Here is a 16,632-nt window from a genome sequence, read left to right on the forward strand (position 1 = left end):
TGTGGCTTCAGGTCCTTTCTCTCTCGCTCAGCTTCTTTTTCCCGCTTATACAGCCAAGCCCCAGGTTGGAGCAGGCACTCCTTGACTGAGCTCAGGTTGCTTGGCTGTAAGTGCTAGACCAGGGATCAGCAACCTTTCAGAAGTGGTGTGCCGAATCTTCATTTATTCACTCTAATTTAAGGTTTCACGTGCCAGTAATACATTTTAACATTTTTAGAAGGTCTCTTTCTATAAGTTTATAATATATAACTAAACTATTGTTGTATGTGCTAGATTGTCCCTTAAAGGGATATTACATCCCACCACAGGGAGTTTTGCCATTGATTTCAATGGGGCTGGGATTTCATGCCTTAAGTACATTGTGGACATTCGAAAATTCTATCATCAGTCTCACAGTGGTTGTCTGAAATAGGATTGATGCCTCAGCTTCCCAATGTCATTTAATGAACTGTCCCAGGAAGACTATGTCATTGCATTGACATCCGGTATCCTAAGTATGCTGAGTTTCATAGTGCACAGAAACACAATGTCGATCAAAACACAGCACGTTTTACCCAGCAAGAGACTCTACAGCAAGCCAGAAACAACTGAGGAATAAATATAGTGCATTGATGTTTCAAATCACACAGCATGTGTTTTGTGGTTTCTCTTCATAAACCATTTAGTAACCCCTCCACCCTACTTCAGAAAGAAGAAGCATTTTTTTTTCAAGATGGGACTAGTCCTGTCATGGGAGAACAGAAATATGTTGGACGAAGGGTGAAATCTGAAATTATAGTTGTACATTGACTTATGGTTTTCTCTTCAATTAAGAGGATGATCTGAATTATATATCACTGTGTCCAACAATGATGGGGAAATTAACACATTGCTGTGTGCATTGAGCAGCATTAAGAACAATGGACAATCACATCTAAGCCCCCAGAAATGAGTTTTATGTCAGAACACTTCTGTCAGCCCACATAATGGGAGTGCTGAGGTTACTATTAAACTCAAGTCTCCCTCAGGGCCAGGATTTTTGCTCCAGGCACAACATGCATCTTATGTCAGGGCTTTCCTACTACAGAACGCAACACAAGCAAGAATGACACATTCAATGGATTAAAAACCACTTCAAATCATGTGAAATGTGACCAGATGTAACAAATATTACCACATGTACCTGACAAGCCATTCGTGAAATGGCCTCATGACTGTCTGCAGAGTCCTGCACATGAGTTATTCTTGCACTGCCCTGGAATAATTGATGCAGCTGATGTGCACAAAAAATCTGTTCTTTCTCTTTAGCTTTGCTTGTGAGTTGCAGTAGCAGTGGCTCTAACATTACCCTTGCCCCAGCCTTTTAAGTAACTGCAATACATGTTGTCTATACTCTTTGGCTACCAAAAATGTTCTAATTTTTTATTTCAAGAAACAGTAAGATAATGTAAAATACCTATGACATCATGGCCAATGCCAGTAGTAGAAAAGGTTCCTTAGGACACAGGAAAATTATTTTTAAAAACTGTAATAGCAATACACAGAGGACATTCTTGGAGTACAACACTGCAATATACATGCAGCAATCTTCATAAAAGTTGCCACTGTCTTTTTTAAAAAATCCAGTTTTTACTACTACAGTACAAGGTACAAGTAGTGTGTTGTAAGGTGAAAGGTCATATATACTATTTGGAACACAGATAGACATTTTCATGTTTCGTTGCCAATACCTTTCAATCTGGTCCTGAATGTCAGGGCATTTCATTTGCTAAATTCAGCTTGTCAACTGTATCAAATATGTACTAATCCTATTATACGCATCACAGTCCACTAATAACCATGTAGGAGCCACTACATCTTTTCCTCTTTGATCACCCCAGATTTAGATACTGGCCAAGGGCAAGAACCACGAACTCTATTGGTAATTAGCTTTGGATGCATTTTGCAAGGAGAAGCACATTAGTATTAAATATTCAGTGTAAATAACATTAATCATTTTTATGGCTTCTGGTTTGGAGATTTTATTAATTTCACTGTTGAGGGTTTATTTTTAGCAATTTTTGAGTTCTACGTATGTAGACAAGCCCTTACGTATAAAAAACCATTTCCAGGGTTTTTCTGGTATTTACTGGACAAACACTGATTTAATTTTTATTTGTGTCAGGGGTCTCTTCTCTATGTTTATTGGTTAAAACCTAAAATTGGAAGCCTAATCATACTATACTCTTTAAAGGGTTCTCAATTCCTGTCTATCAACAATGTCCATTTCTGCAGCAAATACATTTTCAATCTTTCACTATTAGTATCAAAATAAATTTCTCTATTGCCATTTATATTTGTGTTCCTGAATCTCTCGCTTATCCTAAGGTGGGACAATTTTCCAACCCCGGACTGAATTTGTGGATTGACAAGTGCAGTTGTCTAATTTTCTTCTGAACCATTATCTTAGGAATGGCAGTGACTTCTTTCCTTAGGAGCTGGATCCTGGGACTGGTTCTGCACAGAAGAGGACCTTTGTGTTCATATAGATCCAACATCAAGAGGGAGACCTTTGGGATGTAAATAATCACAATGCACTTCTTTACCCATTGATGCCCCATCACTGTCAGGTGCACATGGGCATCAAGCAGAGGGATAGAAGCTGAGCTGGCGGGAAAATGGAATTTCCCTTCTAAGGGGAATGCTGATCTTCTGAAACATCCTTTCATCCCAAATCAGAACAAAAAGTCAAAATTTTAAAATTTACTTCAAAACAAAAATTCTGAAATGACCTTGTCAGCTGGGTGGCTTGGGCCCTTTAAGAAGGAACAGGTCCAGCCCACCTGTGTCTCATTAGCAGTCTCTGGATAAGGCCAGAGAGTGGGCTGCTGGTCCTGATGAAGAGCCGGAGGGGAACAGGAAACAGAGAAAGGAAGCTATGGCAGAGATTGCAGAGAGCAGGAAGCTCCTGCAAGAGACCATCCTTGACCACAGGGAAGGGTTTGAGCCTAGAAGCCAGAGTCATAGAGCTGAAGACAGATCATACTCCAGGGGAGCAGATCAAATCTCCAGGCAGGCAGTGCTGAGAATGGCCTGCTAAATCCAGGAAGAGCAGCAGAGAACAGAATCTAATGGAAGTGAGAGAGAGAGAGAAGCCTGACAACAGAGTTTTGTTTCAGTTTTATGTCAGTAAGTTAGACCCTGGGATAAGGGATACTGTTGGACCAAAGGTCTGTGTCGAGTTTATTAAGGAGCACCGAAGAAGAGAAACAGAGGCATGGTGGTGGAGAGGAAGCCCAGGCCACAAGGGGGTGCATGGGAGGTGGCTTCCCTGGTAACAAACCTTATTTAAATATTTCATTTTGACTTTATCAATTTGGCTTTTGTTATATTATAATTCAGGGGTCGGCGACCTTTGGCATGTGGCTCACCAGGGTAAGCACCCTGGAGGGCAGGGCCAGTTTGTTTACCTGGCACTTTGGGACGGCAGTGGGAGCTGTGGTCGGCTGAACCTGCCAACTTGGCAGGTAAACAAACTGGCCCAGCCTGCCAGGGTGCTTTCCCTGGTGAGCCGTGTGCCAGAGGTTGCCGACCCCTGTTATAATTAATATACAAGTCAAAACATTTTGACAATATTATACATAAGCTGACATGAAACATGTTGATAATTTCCTATAGAATTTAAATTAAATATATATGTTCCTGAGAAACATTTTGAGAAGGGAAGAGCACTGGGCACCAGGATACTAAGGCAAAATATTATTCTTACAAAAATTGCCATGGTACCGTTAACATCCATAGAGAGCAGGTAGAACCTTGGCAGTTAACATTTCATCCAAATAACCCCACAAAGTAAATTGTACGGAACTCAGTTTAACTACCTTGAAATGAAACTTGCTGGGATTTGAACTTGTCGCTGTAGGAAAAGTAGGCATTCAAAACCTGAGCCCTTAAACCAATAAGCCATTCTATAACCTTCAATAACAAAATGTAAATAGAGCTGTACCTACATTTGCCTGAGATTCGTCATGGCCGTTGATCTCTGCTAACTCCTTGGCACTTTTTAACTGCAAAGTTTAAAGAAAGAAACAAAACAAAAAAGCAACAAAACCAAAACAAAAATAAAAAAAACCACACAAAGAACATTACTTGAGCATTTCACACAGTTATCTTTGATTTATTTGAAGTAGCATTTTATAAAGCTTCCAATGAGAAAAACAGATGGAGCATATAATTCTAATGAGTTTTTGCTCAAGCCATTTTGAAACCAACATATTTAAGGCTTGATATGTTTAGTCAGGGGGGAGTAAGGAAAATAATAAGACTGGATCATTATTTTTTAAATAATAAGATTATAAAACAGTTTCAAGGCATAAAAAGTGTACAAAATTGGCTCTCAAGAAGAATAAATGATTTCATTTCCCATTCTTGTTGCTATTAATTTAAACTTTGCAGTGTTTGCAAGTTGCCACTAGCTAAATAGTATTGGCTTATGATTACTTTTGAATGACATATTCTGAGCTGTTTAAAATGTCAGAGTGCTCCTGCATATTGCCTTCCTGAGGAAGTATACAGATAACTGACACGGCTCCTGAGTATGATGGAGGAGGAAGAGATGTGGAACTCATTTATTTAGCTATTGGGAGGAAGGACTAGGAAGACACTGCCAATTTCACTACAGGTGATCTGAAGCAAAACTTTTTTTTCTTGAAGTAAATGAGATTTATAATAGAAATTCAGGATTACTTCATGGGAGATTATAAAATAGTCACTATCAGAAGATTTAAGAAATTACCTAATGATATTTTGCGCCAAATTTTCAAAGATATCTGCACATCCAATCTACGGATGAACCCAAACAGACAAGTATGCACCACTGCAACCTTCACATGCTTGCATGAACTGGGGATTTAAGCATGCAGAACAAAGTACATTTGCACTTAGGTGTGTGTATTTCTTTAAAAAATGTAGGTCTTTATTCTAACCTATTCAAAATGAGAGTGGGGGAGTAAACAGCTCTTTCTGCTGTATGCCTTTGTTTCAACCTGTTTTTACTAAGGAAGTAGCAGTTGTTATAAGAGATATCTTTTCTGCCTAACACAAAGCTTTATTGTGTGAGAACAACCCTAAAATTGTGGTAAAAATGGACACCAGTATGTTTGATTCAAAACAGATGCTATTTATAGTTAGAGCAGTCCAATGCTTTCCATATGAATGTGGCATCACTTCCATGAAATGACAAGCAACCAGAGCTGGCCTCAGGGAAAATGGCAGCCTGGGTGAACTTGTATTTTGGAGCACCTTGCCCCTGCTGCCTCCTCATCCATCCTCCACATTGCCCCTGGCTCCCCACCCAGCCACCCTGGCCTCTGCTGCCTCCGTGGACACCCCAGCCATCCCCCCCATCACTGCTGGCCCCTGCTGTCTACCCCAGACCCCCCTCATACCCCCATCACCCCTGGCCCCCTCTGCCTCCCCCTCCATCCCCTCACTCATCCCCCCTGACTTCCACAGAGTCCCAATCCATCCCCCCACCACCCCGGTCCCCATTTACCTCCCCATCTATCCCCTCATTTCCCCATGTCCCCATTACCTCCCTGGGCTCCCCACTCCCCATCCTCCTTCCCCCTCCATTGCCCTGAGCTTCCTTCTGCAACCTCAGACCCCAGGCCCACCCTGCTCCTTGCCTCTTGACCACAGTGCTCCCCTAACCATGGCACCCTGAGCGTTTTCCCACATCGTCCACCCATAAGGCCAGCCCTGCAAGCAACTCTGTAAAACCACAACACTGCACAAATGGTCACTAGGAAGCGATGGCGTGAAGAGTTGATTCCTCTCAGAGATCAAGAAAATCACTTCCACAAAGCCCCAAAGTTATGAAGTTTTATATTAAATTATATTCTATGGTAACTCATAAGTTAGTAATTTCAATCCTGATTCTGCACACTCTTAATGACACAAGTCATCCTTACTCAAGCAGTCCTGTTGAGTACTGCTGGACTCCCTCACACGAGTAAGAGGTCAGAAAAGCAGGCTCTTGTCTTGTTGTTTAAGATAACCTGCTCATTGCTCAAAATAAAAAGGCAAGGGAGGTTAGCTAATTTCAAATGTTTACTTACCTATACCCCCTCCTTCTTCAGGTTCACCAAGTGCAGCCACCCTACAATCACTGGCTATTACTTGTGTTGGGCAGCATGCATTCTACTGATGATGACTTCAGATTCACCACTGAACTACATTCTCACTCTGCTAGAGATTGGAATCTGCCTCTAGGTAAATGTATACACTAGACTTTCCCCCCCGAAAAACTTTCCAGCCCATGACCACCACTGGTAAGTTTCATAGATGGTAACTCTTGTGTCGCCACAGCATTGGCAGTTGTGGACATTTTCACCTCTGTGCCATCTGCTCTGAGCAGGGTTAGACAAAACAGAGGATAAAATGCTAGTGGCCACTGGTGTCTTGTCTACACTAGAACTCCCACCATTGCACTAGGGGTAGCGATAGTAGAAAATGTTAAGGAAAAAACGCCTAGATGCAGACACACAAAGGGTAACATCCTTTTTTTCCAATTTTTGTTTGTTTGTTTAAATTATATTCTTATCTTATATCCTAAATGGTATAAAATAGTAGCAGAAACCTCTGAAAAACATACAATATTGGAAAAAACAGGAGCTGCCCTACCCCAGAGGCAGGCTCTATTGCTGTTCAGTGGCAAGTGTGGTTACCAGCAAAAAGCATGCGGATGCATCACACTGAACTAGAGCCAGCAATTGCCAAGGGGCTACCCTTCCTGCAGGGGCGGCTCTAGGGATTTTGCCACCCCAAACACGGCAGGCAGGCTGCCTCTGGCAGTTTGCCTGCAGAGGGTCCGCTGGTCCAGCGGCTTCGGTGGACCTCCCGCAGGCCTGCAGGAGGTCCACCAAAGCTGCGGGACCAGCGGACCCTCCGCAGGCAAGTCACCGGAGGCAGCCTGCCTGCTGCCCTCGCAGCATCGGCAGAGCGCCCCCCACGGCTTGCCGCCCCAAGCACGCACTTGGCGTGCTGGAGCCTGGAGCCAGCCCTGCCTTCATGAACCTGAAAGGAAAGGAGAAGGGTTACCACATTAGCAGTATACTGAAATGCCCATGAGGGTTTTTTGGGAGGAGGGCATTTGTTCTACAGGATCATTCACATTCTACAGGTAATCCATGTGTAAAAATATAAAGATCAAAGCCCAGCTGGATTAAAATTCTGCACTAAGAACTTTGGTTTCTGTGGCGCTTCAGTGCAACAGGCTGGAAATTCTGCCTCAGCTTTAAATTAACTTTTAAAAATAGTGGGTTTTGCTGAATGTAATACAAAAATTTATAATACAATCAATCCATTAACCCCTATGCTTTTATTTTGATGTTAAATGTTCACATTTATTTGACTCTGCCCTGATTTTCAATATTCAGCATGTCATAGATATTTGCAATGAAAATATGTAGTTGCACTATAGTGGTTGGCAGATTGTAAGATCTTCCTATATGTTTTATAATATTTTGAGTGCTATAGTAAAAATATTTTTAAACAGTATTTTATAATGCTGTCCTTTTAATGCTACTAACATATGGTAAAATTGAGACCTAAAATACCATATATATATATATGTTTCCTATATAGTATATAGATCCTGCAGGTCCCTCAGCCCATTTCTCATCTGAAGTTTTAGATGCCAAAAAAATTGTAATCAAATCCATTCTTCCTCATATGCTTTTGTCTAAGATGGCATTATATCAGTTCACATTTAGAAAGTTATCTTTGCAACTGTAAGCGCTAGAAATATTTTTTTAATGTGAAAACTTTATTTTGCAGAATCTAGATTGTCAGATTATAAAGTATATTTGTGCCAACTGCATCTGATGACAAGTCCAATGTGCATAACTTTAAAAATATGTAAACATTCAAAAATTCAGAAGGATTTTTTAAAATTGTGAAAACCATAGACTTTTTGAATCCTTACCATCTAAATAATTTATGTCGTACACTTCTGAATTGTTTTTACTAGATTACATTAATCAATCAAAAAAACAGTCCATTGTCTACTTCAGCTAAAAACTATGAAGTGGTGACTACTGTCTCCACAATCAAATTGTTGACACACAATATTTATTTGTATACTCTGTGTACGTGGACAACACAGTATTTCATCTCCAGTACTACACAAACAGGCACAGATCTTCCTTTGCTGTGAAACGATCCATCTTGCCCTGCATATTAGACAATATTTTCAAATACACTTATCAATGTCATACAGCACTTCAGTATCAATGAAAGCAAAAATGAAACGATCAGATTTGCAGAGTATATAAAAGGTTTGCTTCTCACCACAGTTAGATAAGTGCACTGATGCACTAGAGATTTTTTTTTATGTCATCATGATTCAGTCCTTTGTATACATGTGTCTGCATGAATAATACAGGAGATGCTAAACTCATTTTCCCCACTACTAGTCTTAAAAGAAATGGCTGGCTTTTTTTGAAATATGTTTGCTTTGCTGGTATATTGAACTCTCCCAAAATTAATTTGTTTTCAGATAGAAAACATTCACACATCACTGGTATCTGTGTGGAGGAACATAACAGAAAATGTTATACAAGATGTGAGATTAAATATCTGATATTGCAAAACTGACAGAGTTCAATTTCACTTTGACAAAGTTTCCCCAAACTATACTATCAATTAACTTCAACTAAACTTTGTATATGTTCATTAGATCACACACAGGTCACATAAGATCATATACTGATTAGAATGAAGTCAATGGCCAAACTTCCACTGATTTCAAAGGTGCAGGATCAGGCCCTCCAGTGTAGTCCTAAATAAGGATTATGCTCAATGTAAGCACTCACCTGCTCCTGAAGAACTTTAAGCCTGGCTTCTGTATGTGTTTGTTCTTCTTTTGCTTGCTGCAGTTCAGATTTTTTGTTATTTAATTCTTCCTGTATACTCAGCAATTGCTGAGTAGGCAAAAAGACTGTGATTAGTACCATCAGAATCTGAGCACTCTTAAATATTGTAAATCCTCACTGCAAGCAACATTTTTCACATTATTTCTATATTTATTATTGTTACTAAGTCTGTTGTGTCTAAGTTGAACAAGATGTAAATTACTTCCATCTGGATTTCCTTCCACTGCAGTACAACACAAGGAATGCATTTGTAAATGTGCCGTTAAGCTATTTGTTACACTAAAGCACAAACACTTGGTAGAGTATATCATCCGCAGAAGGACTGTCACATCCATCTGAACAACCACCTCATTTGTAGAAGTATATGCTGCGGTTTTAACAATACTAGGGTAAACACTACAGTACATGCATAATTCACAAGCACAGCCCTTTAGTCTAATTAGTCACTGGCCCAAAGCCATTTGATTCAACGCAAAGCAATATTCTGGAAAGCATTTGCACTTAGTTGCCAAGAAGACTAAACATTTCGTTTCTTCTCATTCTATGATGGTGATGTGTTATTAGATCAGCAAGACGGATGCCCTACAATCAATGCATCAGCCAAGAAAACTGCTGATGTGATCTGTCAAAACACAAAATGATGACCAAAAGATTATTTTTCTGCAGAGAATTTCTGAAACATAGAGACTTTTTTAAGGGCCTGGCTCCCCTCATCCTATTCAGTTGTAAGTCATGAACAGACACTGGGACTTGCCAGGAACTGGTCACTAGATTCAATTAATTCTGAAACTGGTTATGTATTTCTGTATAGAGAGGACAAGTACTAGACCAGGGGTAGGCAACCTATGGCACACGCACTGAAGGCAGCACGCAAGCTGATTTTCAGTGGCACTCACACTGCCCAGGTCCTGGCCACCGGTCCAGGGGATTCTGCATTTTGATTTAATTTTAAATAAATCTTTTTAAACATTTTAAAAACCTTATTTAATTTACATACGACAATAGTTTAGTTATATATTATAGACTTATAGAAAGAGACCTTCTAAAAATGTTAAAATGTATTACTGGCACATGAAACTTTAAATTAGAGTGAATAAATCAGGGGTCGGCAACCTCTGGCACGTGGCTCGCCAGGGTAAGCACTCTGGCGGACCAGGCCAGTTTATGTACCTGCCGTGTCAGTAGGTTTGGCGGACTGAACCTGGGTGTGGTTCGCCGTCCCAGGCCAATGGGGGTGGTGGGAAGTTGTGCTGTGTGAAACCTGCTTTTAGATCTGCATGGAAAGCATCAGGCTTGAGTAGGGATTGATACAGAATTCCTGATGTGGATGACTACCAGCTGGATGGATTAATTCAATGTTTTAAAGGTCTCTAACACTGCCATTACACACACACCATTTTCCAATTAATTGTGCTCATTTTCCAGGGCGATTTAGAAAATCCAGAGCATCGTATTCCATCAAACTATGTACAGCCACATGAAACCAAACAAATAATAATCATTTATGAAACAGAATGTCCGGTTTCTTAACATGCTAAATAGCTTACACGTTTATACAAATTGGGCCATGACACATATCTAAACTGATTGACAAAGTTTGCATAGCAAGTGGAAGCAAATATCAAAAATGGTTTCAGTCCCATTGGTTCCTGGGCCAGACAGTCTACATAAACTTCTTCCTATTTTCAACTTCCCATGGCATTGCTGGGTCACCACAGCTAGATGAAAGTAAATTTTGATAAATCACCTTTTTATATTTGTGACTGCAATCTAAACTATAGCTAGGTTGCTTTAGTGCAGTGGTTCCCAAACTGTGGGCAATGTTCCCCTAGTGGGGCACGGAGAAATGTCCAAGGGGACACAGTGGGGCTCAGGCTAGACTCCATGGCAGGGCAGGGAGGGAGTGCCACCCAGCCCCGCTTTGCCCCCAGCTCTGCTCCAGCCGCATCTCTGACCCCAATCCCCCAGCCGCAGCTGCTGCCCTGGCTCCAGCTGTGACTTGACCGCTGACTCCCAGCCCCGACTCTCAGCCACCAGCCCTTGTTTCTGACCCCTGGCCCAGCCACAACTCTGCTCCCAGCCAGGGTGGGATATGGACACATTCCATTCCTGGTAAGCAGGGGATCCAAGAGGAAAAGTTTGGGCACCACTGCTTTAGTGGCTTCTCATTCCTAGGTTCTTTTGAAGCCTTGAAGCTATATATGTTTTAAGAATCACCAGCAGAAAATGCATCTGGGTCTGCTGAGTGTTCTGAGGCAGCTAATAAAGGTACCATAAACTTGCTGTGGTGAGAACATGGAGAAGGTGAGCACCTAGTCAACCTGTACATCACTGTTATTAAATATACACATTCATTACAGCTGCTTGGGAATTTTCTATCGGAACATTTTTCTGTCAGAAAGTACCAATTCTGCAGGGCAATGTCAAAATTCCAAAGAAAATCAGGCAGGTTTCTGACAGAGCCCTTCCTGCCACCTTACCCACCCCTCTAGCTCCATCTGGTGAGTTGCTGGGGAGCCTGGACTTCCTGACTCCTCAGTAGCCTGCTTGGTGGACTGAGTGGCACCTGAGAGCCTAGAAGACTTGGGAGCCCCAGCTTCCAGGCTTCTCAGTAGCTTGGTTCCTTGCTTGGCTGGCTTCCTGGGCTGCTTTCCTGGAAGATTTGTTTGTTGCCATCTTGTGAAAAAATGTGAACTTTCTTTTTCTTTTCTCTATAGAAAAAGAAGTTTTCAAAATCTCAGAATTTTTCATAGAATGGAAAATCCTGTTTTCGCTTGGCTCTAGTCCTTACATATTACACACGAATAACTATGCTAAAGAAACATTATTAGGGTTGCAAAGTCAAGTCCTCCAAAGTTAGGAAATGCCAAAATGGAGGTTTCCTGTGCAACCTTAATTCAATCCTCATGTGTATACAGATTACGACACATTCTAACTACATCAGGACATTTTTTCCCCAGAGGACCCCTGTCTCAATCTGCGTAGAGGATGGATGGTGCTCACCTAATGAGCAGCTATTTGATATTTGGTTTATCCTCACAGTTCAATGTGTAGCCATACGACTTATTTACCTCACACTATTCAAACTCTGCTCTGAAAGCAGAATTATCCATTTCCTCATGGGCTTTTCCATGGTGCTCATCACTACATATGTGAGTGCTCCACAGACATTAATGGATTAATTTTCACAACACCCCTGAAAGGTGAGGGTATAATATTATCCCCATTTTACAGACAGGGAATAGAGGCACAGATTAAGAGAAAAAATGTCCACACATTTTTGGGTGCCTGAGATGCTTCCTGGGGGCACCTTACAACCACCTACCCTTAGCGTGAGGAAGCCTTGTCTGTGCCTGCTGTGGGTCAACTCCCATACTCCACTGGGCATAGGCAACACAGGCCCTCCTCTCTCAGTCTCGCAGGCCCCACTGTCACTCTACAGATGAGCAACAGGCACACCCCATCCTTGAATCCTCTGAGCATCTCCCTGGAGTGTCCAGCTCCTGGTCCACTGGATACTCATACTGATTACAGATTTGCTACTTCCAAATAAACAGTAAACCCCAACGTTCCAGTCCATCCCAAATCACCCCCGTGCTTAACACACAGAATTTAGCGATAAGTTTGTAATTAAATCAAGCATAAAATTATTTAACAAAACATGGAGATTCAAGTAGTAGCAAGTAGAAGTATTGGAAACAAATGGTTACCTATGAAATAATAACATGCATTTTAGAGCATAGACTTAATCCACAAGATACTCTCACATCTTATAGAGTATTGCTCAACCAAAATCCTTGCTTTACAGGCTGGCTATGACCTTCTTTCCATGACATACTGTCAGATTGCCTGAGTGAAAGATTCTGTGTGTTTCCTTACACCCCAAGATATACCATAACAATCTTTCTTCATAAGCAGGACATCCCTCTGCAGTTCGTTCACCCTGAAATTTTTCTCTTTTGTAGATTTTGCAATCTTTCATTCCACCTCGGCTTAGGATGCAAATAGGCATATATTGAGGCATACAAAACACAAATGACCAGACAGGGAGATAGGGGTCTGTTAACTTGAAAATGTTCCTTTCAGGCAGCAGGTATGATAAATCCTGGGGACCTGCCATAACTCCAAGACCTTAAGAATATAATTTTTAGTATAGATACAGAAGTCTTTAAGTATTATCTGTACATACAGTCCCAATGATTACAATGACCCAACAGGCTGCTGGCTCCCAGTACAGACCTCAGATGCCACACATTGGTTAACTATTATGCACATATCTGACCAGGGAGATCCTTTTAAAATCCTATGCACACCATTTGCCCTCTGCCAGTTGGCATCATAGGGTCCCTGGTCACAGTTCACTGTTTGAGAAGCACAGGGCCTTATTTTCTTTTTGCAGTATTTACACTATATATGATCGACGCACAGTTCCCATTGACTTTGGATGCAGCTGTGAGTACTCGGCAGTTCTGCAAATCAGGTTCCAAGCTGTGCACCCAGTAAATGAAGAACACACAGTTAGTGACACCGTCTGACAAGTTTGGTGTACATGACTTACTCAGTAGGAGCCCTGTGCTAGAATCCAATTCTCCAGTGTGACATTCAGCTGCATAACCGTAACACCATCCTTTCTCTTCCTGAAATCAGCTGTCTCATTCACTACACACCTTCCAACTAGAGCTGGGTGAAAGTTTTTGGCTGAAAATTCTTTTAATCAAAAAATGCAGATTCAGGTCACTTGAAACATTTTGTGAATTCATAGTGAAATTGCTGAATTCTTTTGGCTAAAAACAAATAATGTCTGAAAAAATTCCAAATGTGTTGCTTCAACATTTTTCCATTTGAAGTCACTTTTTGTTTAGAATTTTATGTAAAAAACTTTGCAAACAAGATGTTTTCTTTTGCTTTAAACAAAACATTTAGTTTGACACAAAATTAAATTATTTGAAACTTTTTTTTCAGCTTTGGAATGCTAGATTTTCCAATCTTAATGTTCTTTTAATGTAGTTTTTTTCTGTGTAATTTCTTTTTTAATTTACTGACTAAAGAATTCACCATGTTGCATCATATTGATGACAACACAGGTCATCAGTATGGTAGGACCTTGCAGATCCACTACACCAATCTCTACCACTTGAGCCAATGGAATAACTGATAGAAGTAGCAGGTTGTCATTCTCTGTGTGGACCCAGCACCAGAGGGCATGGATGAGACATGCAGTTTGCCAGTGGGTTTCACAGATATTTTCTGACAGCAGAGGAATGCTGGGACTCAGGAATCTTGGGTTCTTTTCTATGCTTTGGAAGAGAGTGTGTTCTACAGCAGCAGTTCTCAAAGCCAGTCCGCCACTTCAGGAAAAGCCCCTGGTGGGCCAGGCCGGTTTGTTTACCTGCTGCATCTGCAGGTTCAGCCGATTGTGACTCCCACTGGCCACAGTTCGCCGTCCTAAGCCAATGGGGGCTGCTGGAAGTGGCGCCGGCTGAGGGATGTGCTGGCCACCGCTTCCCACAGCCCCCACTGGCCTGGAGCAGCGAACTGCGGCCAGTGGGAGCCGCGATTGGCCGAACATGTGGATGCAGCAGGTAAACAAACCAGCCTGGCCCACCAGGGGCTTTCCCCAACAAGCGGAGGACCAACTTTGAGAACCACTGTTCTAGAGTGCACAGGTGTCAAAAAAGGTTGTCAGAACTTTTTTAATTTTGCAAAACAACCCATTTTCCTCTAGCCTCATTCTCAGAAAAGGTTAAACTGTTTTGACTGAAATTTTCTAAAATAATTCAACCTCAGGCAAAACACTCAGCATTCAAAATTTCAGCCTAAACAGTTGAAGTTTGGCAAAGTGATAAGTAACTGAAAACAGGGCCTGATAATGGGAAGGGCCAGGCAACCTTAATAATGTAACGTGGTGTTACCAGCCCTGTGTAAAATTATCAGTCATTTCATGAAGGTCCCAAGCAACTATGACAAAATAACAGTATTTAATTATTTTGAATTATTTTGCTTATCAAATTATTATGCTTATTAAAAATTGACATATAGATATTTATTCTGCTCTTCAGTTTAATGTACAATTGCATTAACTTAAGGTAAAACTGGAATCCTTTTGTGTTTTTGTTTGTATTGCCTGTTCCTGGTATCTACATTCCTCCTGCCCCTCTGACAGTCCCAATCCCCCAATTGTCTGATTCTCTGTTTACACTCACGTTATCTCCTCCTGCCCTGTCTCAATGCTCATTATGCCCCGCCCTAAATTCACAGATTCCAAGACTAGAAGGGACCATTGTGATCATCTAGTCTGACCTCCTGTGTAACACAGTCCATAGAACTTCTCCCAAATAATTCCTAGAGCGTAACTTTCAGAAAAACATCCAGTCTTAATTTATAACTTGTCAGTGATGAAGAATCCATCATGACCCTGGGTAAATTGTTACAATGGCTTATTATTCTTACTGTCAAAAATGTACGACATTTCCAGTCCGAATTTGCCTAGTTTTGATTTCCACCCCTTAATTCGTGTTATACCTTTCTCTGCTCGATTGAAAGAGCCCTTTACTAAATATTTGTTCCTCATGTAGATACTCACAAACTATAATCAATTGCTTTTAGCACAGTCACCAAAGTCCTTGCTCATTTGTTCAACTATCGACTACTTCCAACCACTTTATCCCCAGTGTGAACATTTACTGAAGGTGCCTGGTTTTCCATAACTTTAATACTGTTCCTGCATTCTCTTCAATCAGCAATTCTGCAATTTTCTCAGTGAAAGTGGTCAGCCTTTTACGGACAAGATCTATTCGTTAAAAATCCATGACATGTATTGCTCATGGCTCTGTTATGCCTGAGATGTTTGCAGAGGCTTTATCCTCTACCAGTCACTGATTTGAAAGCTGCACAGGTGTACACGGAACAAAAATAATCATCTACAGATGGCTATTTGGTAGTCTATGAAAGATGAACTTCTGGAATAGGTCCAGGTCATCTGAGGAGCTATTGCCTTCAGATAGTGCTCTCTCCAGGAGTCAAAGACTAGAGGTCTGGTCTGATGCCAATTGTGTTGTGTTTCCCTTTTTAAGCTCCTCCCTCTGAGTCTGACCTCTCACAGCTCGAGTTGGGTGGGATCAACTGAGCCCACATAAACGCATTTCCTGTGTTTCCCAATGTGAGATTTGTATACCCCATCACAAGGTGTTTGCTTACATTACCACTGACTCTCCTGTATCTGCTTTATACATAATCAGAAATTTTCAATTTCCAGTGCTATTAATCTGGAATCATTCATGAGGACTAAAATAGCTGTTATCAAAAGCAACCCTGCATATTGTAAAAGGTAGCTTTTTTTTTTTTTTTTTTACACATTCCCTTATCTCCAATGCTGAACATCTTCCAGTAAAGTTCTGTATCACCCATATTGCACAGATTTCAAAAGTGCAGACAGCAAATTACTATCTTAAATCAATCTTCTCTTTTTCTGAAATATTAAATACAGAAGGCATTCTAGAAGCCAGCTGACTTACTCAGGCTGTGTGCAATGTGGTGCCAGCGTGGCTAGGAATGCTAACATCCATACAAAACAGAATACCCCCAAACATATGAAAATCTCTAAAGGTAAAGCAATAGCTTTCTGTTTATCATCATCGCAAAGCCACTGAATACTTCCCCCAAGCCCTGCATTTACCAAAAGTAATACGGTGTGTATAAATGTAATATATATTCTATACATGCATATAGATGTATATGC

General features: G+C 41.0%; 1 protein-coding gene across 6 annotated transcripts in view; it reads right to left on the reverse strand.

The window, feature by feature from the left end:
- ENOX1 (ecto-NOX disulfide-thiol exchanger 1) overlaps positions 1–16,632 on the reverse strand; it is a 536,222-nt gene that overhangs the window by 41,443 nt on the left and 478,147 nt on the right. For 5 of the 6 annotated variants that reach the window (XM_050948778.1, XM_050948749.1, XM_050948760.1 and 2 more), the window contains 2 exons: positions 8,835–8,942; positions 3,969–4,025 (listed from right to left, as the gene is read on the reverse strand). The exons of the other annotated variant lie outside the window; for it this stretch is intronic. In XM_050948778.1, the coding sequence (XP_050804735.1) occupies positions 3,969–4,025; positions 8,835–8,942 (165 nt within the window). The remainder of the gene's footprint in view (positions 1–3,968; positions 4,026–8,834; positions 8,943–16,632) is intronic. 6 annotated transcript variants of the gene reach the window in all.

This window comes from Gopherus flavomarginatus, chromosome 1, assembly GCF_025201925.1.
Source record: "Gopherus flavomarginatus isolate rGopFla2 chromosome 1, rGopFla2.mat.asm, whole genome shotgun sequence".
NCBI classification, from domain to species: domain Eukaryota; kingdom Metazoa; phylum Chordata; order Testudines; family Testudinidae; genus Gopherus; species Gopherus flavomarginatus.